Consider the following 10,000-nt stretch of genomic DNA (forward strand, 5'->3'; position numbering starts at 1 on the left):
CTTGCCCGGACATGTGCCTGGAGGTAACTTTCTAGGTGCAATCCCATGGTCTGTGTCGTGACCGAAGGGGGTCTCAGTATATGGAAGAGATGTATGTTATGTATAAGGGTGAGTGGACGATGAATATAAAATAATCTAAAAAATTAAAAACATAAAAAAAAACTTATTTCAAAGGTTAGATTAAATTAAAAAATAATAAGGTCATAAAATAAGATTAAAAAAAACGAAATGAAGATGGAAGCTTTTACAAGAAGTGGGTAGTGTTAAGTCCAAACGGCGTAAGAGTTCGAAGAGAGAAGATGTAGCGCTATTCCTGGTAAAGTTTTGTGGTGGTGGTTCTATGGTGCCAAGGCGAAGCCGAAGACAGGGAGGTGTTTGGTGGAGTGGTTGTTAGAGCAAAAATGACGGACGACGGGGGTATAATTTTGGAGACAGATACTCCGTCGGTTACGGAACAGCCTGCTCGTGAAATTAACACTGAACACTCCACAGATACGTGTACCCTTAACGTAGTTCTCGGAAAGATTCAGCGTGGCACTAAGTGTGACAAGGCTGGGCCCTTTGAAATACAGGCACAACAGAAATAGGAAGAAAGAGTGAGGGAAAGTTGTGGTGAAAGAGTGCATCTGGGTTCGCCGCTCCCCCCCGCAGGATCCTCGTGGAGCTTTAGGTGTTTTCGCCCAATAAACACTCACAACGCCCCGACTGAGAATTGAAACCATGATCCTATGACCGTGAGTCCACTGCCCTATGCACTTCCACATATGATGACAAGGGTTCCAGTTGATCCAATCAATGGAATAGCCCGCTCGTGAAATTAACGTGCAAGTGGCTGAGCACTCCACAGACACGTATACCCTTAACGTGGAGCTTTAGGTATTTTCGCTCAATAAACACTCACAACGTCCGGTCTGGAAATCGAAACCGTTAGTCTGCTGCCCTAACCACTGGGCCGTTGCGCTTCCACGGAGGCAGATATCTCATAGATGTTCCGTAAATTTGTGGCTAGACGAAGGCCCGACTGATTAACATATAAAGAGCTGCAAAGGGTGCATTGAAGGCAATAGATGACGTTAGAAGAGACACGAGAGGAAGAGTTCCGGATGTGGGTAGTGTGTTTGTTGGTTCCAGTGGGTGGGGGATGCGTGTGTGTCTGGAGCAAGGGAAGGATCCAGGATAGGAGGGAGTGGGTAGGTGATTGGTGCGTTTAAAAGTGGAGAATCCAAGAACATTCCTAGAATTTGGGTCTAAATTGTCCAGCGTAAATTACAAGTGTGTTTATAGTACTCTTCAATTAATTTCCATGAACTGAACGAAGGAAGACTTGGAATTCTGGTAACACTTTACCTAGCAAACTGCCGGTGTTTGCTTACAAAATGAGTTATAGGCGCAGGAGTGGCTGTGTGGTAAGTAGCTTGTTTACCAACCACATGGTTCCGGGTTCAGTCCCACAGTGTGGCACCTTGGGCAAGTGTCTTCTACTATAGCCTCGGGCCGACCAAAGCCTTGTGAGTGGATTTGGTAGACGGAAACTGAAAGAAGCTCGTCGTATATATGTATATATATATATATGTGTGTTTGTGTGTGTCTGTGTTTGTCCCCCTAGCATTGCTTGACAACCGATGCCGGTGTGTTTATGTCCCCGTTACTTAGCGGTTCGGCAAAAAGAGACCGATAGAATAAGTACTGGGCTTACAAAAGAATAAGTTCCGGGTTCGAGTTGCTCGATTAAAGGCGTTGCCCCAGCATGGCCGCAGTCAAATGACTGAAACAAGTAAAATAGTAAAAGAGAGAGTAAGAGTAATAGCAGTGGATATATGGCGATGAATTACGAGAAGTCAACAATATATACTTACTGGGTACCATGTTTATGAAGAGTAGGTGATGTAAGAAGTTAGTATTAAAAGAACGACGAGATAAAATCCGAGAAAATCTGTGATACTGCTTGAGTTATTATTCCACGTTGTGTAAACTGCGTGTTGCATCCGAAGTAAATATATTGAGTGACGCCACAAGTTGTCTGGGCTTGTTACTTTATTGTTACTTCATTGAGGGTGAGAATTTCTTTTTCCTTGAAATATTTCATTGTAGCATTCATGTGGAAAAACCCCCCGCGAACAATAGCTGCATATCCTGTAGCGACAATTCTTTATCCTTTTGTTATTTATTTTAAAGGTTTGTAGTGACGCTATTTTTTGGAAATTTTCAGCGCGCATGCGCAGAGTTGGATTACTTCCGGTAGGCCGCCGGGAGTTCCCTCATGCGCATGCGCATGCGCAGAGAACTGCAAACTGAAAGCATTCCTGCTAAATCTGTCTTTTTGAATCAGCAACCCTACCGAGTGGACGTGACCAACCTTCTCTCAGGGAAAACCCTACATATAGAGAAGCTCTCTTCTAAGCGGGTACGGAGACAGTAATTTTTTGGCTCACACAAGTGAACATTTGCGAACAGTCTTGTGGACTTGGCTACCGGTTCGCCCTTAAGGAAAATATATGTGTATATATTTTTATATGCGAAACCCGAAAAATAAAGTATTATTTATTGCTATTGAAGACAGTCGGATCTTGGTTCTCCCTTCGACAATTGTATGTGACAAGATAAGACAGACACCCCTCAAGTGTTCCTGAGACCTTCATCTTGTTACAGGTTCTTTTAAAGCACTAGAATGCAAGTTGCTACATTCGGAAAGTATTTTCATTTTAGGCCCATATGTTCCAATCAACAATATCCGGTTTCTTATATTTCCTTTTAATCGAAGTTTTGATGGAAATGATTCACCAATATTCCTTGTGTTGATATTTGTGCATGTATTCAATAAAAAAAGAAGATTCTCTACATTTATTCCAGGACAGTCTTTTTTTCCGAATGACATTGCATATTGTTTTAACAACAAGAAAGGCGGCGAGCTGGCAGAAACGTTAGCACGCCGGGCGAAATGCGCAGCCGTATTTCGTCTGCCGTTACGCTCTGAGTTCAAATTCCGCCGAGGTCGACTTTGCCTTTCATCCTATCGGAGTCGATAAATTAAGTACCAGTTACGCACTGGGATCGATGTAACCGAATTAATCCGTTTGTCTGTCCTTGTTTGTCCCCTCTATGTTTAGTCCCTTGTGGGCAGTAAAGAAATTATATTGTTTTATCAACAATATCGTGTTGCATAGGGAAGTAGTAACTTGATGTCATTTATCGACAGCCGCTAATCACATGTGTGATGTCTTCCACAAAAACATGGCATACTCTACATTTTTAGCTGCATCTTAGAGCACCAACGTCCTTACTGTCTCTATTCTTTATTAGATATTTTGTAGCAAACTCCTGTTCTCGGACTGCAAATGCATAGCCTTTGAAGTGTGATGTGATGTAGCAGTCACGAGTCCAAGAGAGGCTGTGCTTCATGTTGATATTACGGTTTTCTTCAAATCTTCCTGAAACATACTCATACATAATGTTTCATCTTTTTTTTGGGGGGTATGCTGAGTGTTTCACCTTCAGGTCTTTTTTGAGGAATACTAGTCCAGCTGTTTTGGAGTTGTGTGGGAGGTCATCAGGAAGAGAGTGCTTCCTCAAGAGCTCACTACTGACACGTAGGAATTTGTTCTCCTCGTTGTCCAGGACGTATGTCCACAATATGTATTTATTTTCGCTGATGTTTCTTTGCAAGTGCTGTTGCTGTTGCTGCTGTTGCTGTTGAGCGAACGGTCTTCGTCCCAGAGCTCGCAAGATGGGAGAAGTCCGAAACGTGGTCCTTTGCTATTCGTAAGACCCGCAGAAGAGAAAGCAGGTCAACCTCCGACACCGAGAGCATCGACGGATGGATGAATGCGCATCCAGGCTCAGTGGTTGCGTAGGAAGTCGGGGACAAGAAACAGGAAGAAAGAGTGAGAGAAAGTTGGGGCGAAAGAGTACAACAGGGGTCGCCACCACCCCTGCCGGAGCCTCGTGGAGCTTTAGGTGTTTTCGCTCAATAAACACACACAACGCCCGGTCTGGGAATCGAAACCGCGATTCTCCGACCGCGAGTCCGCTGCCCTAACCACTGGGCCATTGCGCCTCCACTGCAGGTGCTGTCTCACAGAGACTATGCGACAGTCGAAGGCTGTCTACACTGGTCTTAAACCTCTCCTTCTTCATCTCTTCTTGGATAGAGCTTGTTGGTACTACTGCTTATGTGAACGTTTCCAGTTGATGTTAGGATCATGCTCGTTTTAATACCTATGGAGTGGAGTTCCCCGACATGTCAGTTAAGCAACTCAAATGTTGGAATTGGCACTGGTACGGCAAATGCATTGAAGGGTATTATCTTGTAAGGAGAAAGTCCCGATTATTATATTTTTCTAACTCTATTGTAAAACTCTTGCGTCTCTCTCTTTATTTACAGTGTCTTCATAGCAGCGACTCCATCTAAGAATTTCTGAAGGGGGAATATTATTCCGAAATATCATATCAGACTATGGATGACTAAATTACAACGAGTATATAGCTCATTGTTTGTATCGTACCATTCAAAACTTTATATTCTTTACAAACAATACACAATGCTTCAAGCGAACTACAATACTTTCCTATTCATATGATATGCTTTAATTAATGCCTAGGTATTTGCAGCATTTTTTGTGTGGAACACGAGAGATAGTAAGACCGTTGATGTAGAGCTTTTGAGCTTGGGGTACTGATTCTCCTCGTTCAACAATCAAATACAAACCCGTATATCAGCTGAAAATGTTAATTAACTCCAGATGCTTTTTGGAATTGTTAACATTTTTAGTATAAATATTCAGGTCATACACGAACAAATTATGTGTTACCTTAATATCTCTAGCAGTTGCAGAATCTAGCATGTAGCCAATTGCTTTTTGTTGCAGGAATGATAATGGATTAAATGCCAAAATGAACAGAATTACGGAAAGACAATCTCATTGGAATATTGCTTTTCAGATATTTTTAACATTGGAGACGATCATTCCTCTCTCAATAGTGAGTGTGAGAATCGTTGCCGAGTCTTTGTGAGACTCTCGATGGTAGTAACTAAGGTGGAAGGCAATCTAACCAAATGCAGACCCTTAGTAGCCACGAGTGGCGAATACATTCAAACACTTTCAAGATCTCTTCGCTTTGAACGGCCGTTTTTAACATAATTTCTAGGTAACTAAAAAATTTTAAACTTCGTATACTGGTAGACTGTGTTTAATAAAACATCGTTTTCTCTTGGCTTTATTGAGAAAATTCTATAGTTTGTAAGATATTTGTTGTTTTTTTTTCTTCAATTTCTGCAATTTCAACCAATCAAATACGTCTATTGAGGTAAAAAAAACATTCTGTGCCGTATGAATATGTCCCTCGATTAAGAAACAGATTGGGTTTATTTACATTTGTGAAGAAAAAAATGATACCCTTCCCCCCACTCCTAACCCTAACTAACCCTAACCCTAAAACAGATTGAAATGCAATAGATCGATACTAGGGTCATAATTATGGGTGACAATTTCATATGACACCGCTAGAAAAAACTGCCGTTCAAACAGAAAAGATCCCACTTTCCCCTAACCAAGCCATACTGTCACAATATTTCTAGAGTGTTTTCTTACTTCAGACAGTACAGCTTTGTTTATCAAAATTTGTTCGGCACATCCTCACACCCCTTTCTCTCCATCTGCCTGCTCATGAATCACTACGTTACTAGACTCACAAAGACCCTGGATGAAATGGTTGACGCAGCTTGTAAACAGTTTAAACATGATACTTAAGTAAGCAATGGACCTATAATTTCCTGCCAAATTGGCGGTTTCGTTTTTGACCACTGGGTTCGCCCGTGCTGTCGCAAGTCAATTAGTAACATTAATCTGATCTTCCATAGTCGTTTTGAAATGCATATTAAAGGATTTGTATAAAATGTCAGCCTTTTGTACCGGATTCTTCTCATTATGCAGTTTGCCTGCTGCTATAGTGAAACTTACCGGGTCAATTGTGTTTATTCTGCTGTCAATGTGGGTAGAGTATACTCCCTTTACTGTTTTGTTCCTTCTCGAGCCATGCCTGGTTCATAAGGGCCGGTTTCCCGGTTTCCTTGGCGTATTGGGTCCCCACCTGGACGTGACGCCGGTCCGTCGCAGGTGAGCTGCAAGATGCAGGAGGAAAGAGGACACATTTACAGAAAGGAAGATTTCAGTATTATATAGTGGCGAATTTGACAACGGCCACTACAATGCTCTTCTTTCCCATAAACAATCATGAGCATGGAAGAAATATAGCGGGAAATAAAATATCACAAGACAGGAAAAATGACAAAAGAATGAGAATTCAAACACTTAATATGAAAATTGCTCATAAGGGCCGGTTTCCTTGGCGTATAGGTTCCCCACCTGGACGGGACGCCGGTCCGTCTCAGGTGAGCTTCAAGATGCAGGAAGAAGGAGTGAGAGAAAGTTGTGGCAAAAGAGTCAGCAGAAGTTCGCCATTACCTTCTGCCGGGGCCGTGTGGAGCTTAGGTGTTTCGCTCATAAACACAAACATCGTCCGGTCTAAGATTCGAACCAACGATCCCTCGACCGCGAGTCCGCTGCTCTAACTACTAAGCCATGTGCCTCCACCCATTACTGTATTTAGCTACGATACATAAAAGTTGAAATCCATTTTCCAATTTCGGATTTTTGACCAAAGTGATCTTAATCCTTTTTCGAGAGGGTGTTTTCTTGAGAGTAGTGCTTTCTTTCCTCATCTTTCTGCGTGAGACTAATGTGTTGGAAGCAAACCTATGATACATACAGGCTCGTTCAAAAGTTCGTCTTCGGTAGAGGAGATTCTCTCACAGCATCTTGAGTTTGGTTAACCCCTTACATTGTAATTCAATAATTTCATTTCCATGCATAGTGCATATTTCTCCTTGATGCTCTTCAAGAGTGATAACAGCTATATATATAAGGATATTGATATGCAAATACTTAACACCAGACGATTCCATATGCTCTCCGGCGACAGCATCAATAATTTTAAACATTGGAGCTGTTAGATTTTTCCTTAATATTGTTCAGAATGGCCTGTCGCTCAACGATATTTTCGGAAAAGAAGAAAAACATTCTATGAACTTGTGAAGTATATTTGCCATTTAAATATGGCTAACCTCTAAGGGTGGATGCTACTGCAGCTTGTAGCCCCAGGAGGACGCCTCCTCCAGCTGGCTATTGACACACTTTCTGTGAAGGTTGAAGACGGGAAGGATGGCTTACCTTTGCAAATACTGATAAGGAGGAGGTGCCCGCCTGGGGCTACAAGCTACAGTTAGCATCCACCCTTAGGGGTTAGCCATATTTAAATGGCAAATATACTTCACGATGTGTTGCAACTACTGTTTATAACTAGCTCTGAGATTCTATGAACTGTCGTTCCAAGACGTTTCTAAATTGTATATATTCCACAGTCACCTATGTTGACATAGCTACATCAGAAGAGTCTCCCGAATTTAGTGATGGCGGCTGGCAATTTCCGGTCAGTTATCAGTGTTTTGAGAAGATCATTCACCATCCTAGGAGTAAGCAATGTTTTGAAAGAAAAATGCATGTTGCCGACGCTGCTTCGCCGTAAAGTTTTTTTGCTTTTTGTAACCATTTCATATATCTGACTGAAGGGTCATCACGGGCTTTTTCATAGCACCGAGGGAGGTCTTGGTTTAGAGGTAAATTCCAAGTAAAATTAGAAGAGTACTAACATCGTCTTGGACAGCTAACTGGCTTTGTCGTACTATTTTCGTTGGTGGTGTTGTTATTGGTTTCAACTATGATCGTGTTAGCGAAATTCTATGTAGTGCAAAATATACTTTTAAAAATCAGGTCAGATTAATGCTACTATGGCAAGTAAAGATGGTTTCTTTTATTTATAACTGGAGAAATTAACCAGTTACAGATGGAGGCTAGAGGGTCGGTGTTATCTACGCAGAAGATCTTCAAAAGAATTTAAGCGGTCCTCTACACCTGCATGTCGGATGTTGAAGGCGCCTTACTCTAATTGAATACTCTAAATGGTTTGAAATACTCGTCACGCCTTGGTTTTGTTCTTTTTCCTCTAATATGTATGTATGTATGTATGTATGTATGTATGTATGTATGTATGTATGTATGTATGTTATGTATGTATGTATGAATGTATGTGTGTATATCTATGTATGTTTATAGTGAAGGCGCATGGCTCAGTGGTTAGAGCGTCGAGCTTACGATCGTGAGGTTGTGAGTTCGAATCCCGGACCGGGCTGCGTGTTGTGTTCATGAGCAAGACACTTTATTTTACGTTGCTCTAGTACACTCAGCTGTAGAAATGAGTTGCGATGTCATTGATGCCAATCCGTATCGGCCTTTGCCTTTCCCTTGGATGACATCGGTGGGATGGAGACGGAAGGCTGGTATGCATGGGCGACTGCTGGTGTTCCATAAACAACCTTGCCCGGACATGTGCCTGGGAGGGTAACTTTCTAGGTGCAATCCCTCGGTCAGTTATGACCGAAGGGGGTCTCAGTATGTATGTTTATGTACATACAAACATTAATACATACACACTTAGATATACGCACACTCATGTAAATAATTTTATACCTATATCTATGATGCAATGACCTTTATTGATCTTCATTGATCCACAAAAATCATATAATGGCCTGTATTGATGTTTAATTGTCATTAGATGTTTCGATCTTTCATCAATCAGGTACCCTTATACAGGACCGATCAAGCTCCAGTTTGTATCCAGTTGGCATTACCTTTGGTAGCACTGTTCATTCCAAGGTTCACACCTCCTCATACACAGTCACCTTGAAACAACCTCTGCTAACTACACAGCCAGCTCGGTGGCCTTTTGCCCGTCATAACAATCACGTTGTAAGCTCTATAAAAATTCGTTCGCAAATTCTCTGCATCACAACTCAATGTCAATAAGCAAGTATGTGGGTGAATACAAATGTAAAATTTATAAAACCTGTTAGAGGAGCGTGGAAATACGAGGGGCGTTCAATAAGTAATGCCCCTGACCCACTTGCAGTTGTTTGATCTAGCTGATTTTGCATGTGCACTTATTTATACCTCTATAGATTAAGTGGCGAATTACAGCTCTGAACTAATTGTGGTTTCTGATTTACAGGTGTTTGAACTGAGTCAAGTGTGAAATGGAGCCTGTTGAGTGTCGAGCAGTGATCTGGTTTTTGTATTTGAAAGGACGCTTACCACGGGAGACTTTTGATGAAATGAAAGTAACTTATGGTGATGATGCCCCATCATATGACCTTGTAAAACGCTGGCATTGTGAATTCAAACATAGTCGGAACTCTGTGGAAACAGCTCCCAGATCTGGTCGCCCCCTTCTGCCGTTGATGAGACGTCTGTCCGTCAAGTTGAGGCTGCCATTTTGGAAGGTCAACGCATAACTATTCGCCAAATAGCCCATAAGGTCAAGATTAGTACCGGGTCTGTGGAAACTATCATTCATGACAATTTGCATATGCAAAAGGTGTCTGCCAGATGGATTTCCAGGTTGCTCACACCTTTCCAGAAGCAAGAACGCGTTGAGTGCTCGAGGATGAATTTGGAGAGGTGCCAAGAAGATGAGTAAAAATTTTTCAAAAGACTGATCACACAGGATAAAACCTGGGTCCATCACTATGATCCATAGACCAAATCCCAGTCAATGCAATGAAAGCACCGTGACTTACCTCCTCCAAAGAAGGCAAGGGTGCAGCCCTCCGCTGACAAGGTTATGCTCACAGTCTTCTGGGACCAGGACGGAGTAGTGATGACAGATTTCCTGGCAAAGGGTACCACAATTACAGGAGCCTATTATGCTTCACTTTTGAGGAAATTAAGAGAAGCTATCAAAATCAAGAGGCGGAGCAAGATCAGCAAAGGCATCCTCCTCCTGCAGGACAACGCTCCGATCCACAACTCGCGTGTCGCCAGATCAGAAGCACTGGCGTGCAGCTATGAACTCCTCCCCTTGTACCCTCAGATTTTCACCTCTTCCC

At 42.1% G+C, this 10,000-nt stretch overlaps 1 protein-coding gene across 1 annotated transcript in view; it reads right to left on the reverse strand.

The window, feature by feature from the left end:
- The window catches only part of LOC118761287 (annexin A7-like), a 9,519-nt gene extending 7,474 nt beyond the window's left edge, over nucleotides 1-2,045 (reverse strand). The window contains exon 1 of the mRNA XM_036499065.1: nucleotides 1,857-2,045. Within this exon, the coding sequence (XP_036354958.1) occupies nucleotides 1,857-1,866 (10 nt within the window). The 5' untranslated portion in view covers nucleotides 1,867-2,045. The remainder of the gene's footprint in view (nucleotides 1-1,856) is intronic.
- Between the last annotated feature and the right edge of the window lie 7,955 nt (nucleotides 2,046-10,000).

This window comes from Octopus sinensis, linkage group LG2, assembly GCF_006345805.1.
Source record: "Octopus sinensis linkage group LG2, ASM634580v1, whole genome shotgun sequence".
In the NCBI taxonomy this organism is placed as follows: Eukaryota; Metazoa; Mollusca; class Cephalopoda; order Octopoda; family Octopodidae; genus Octopus; species Octopus sinensis.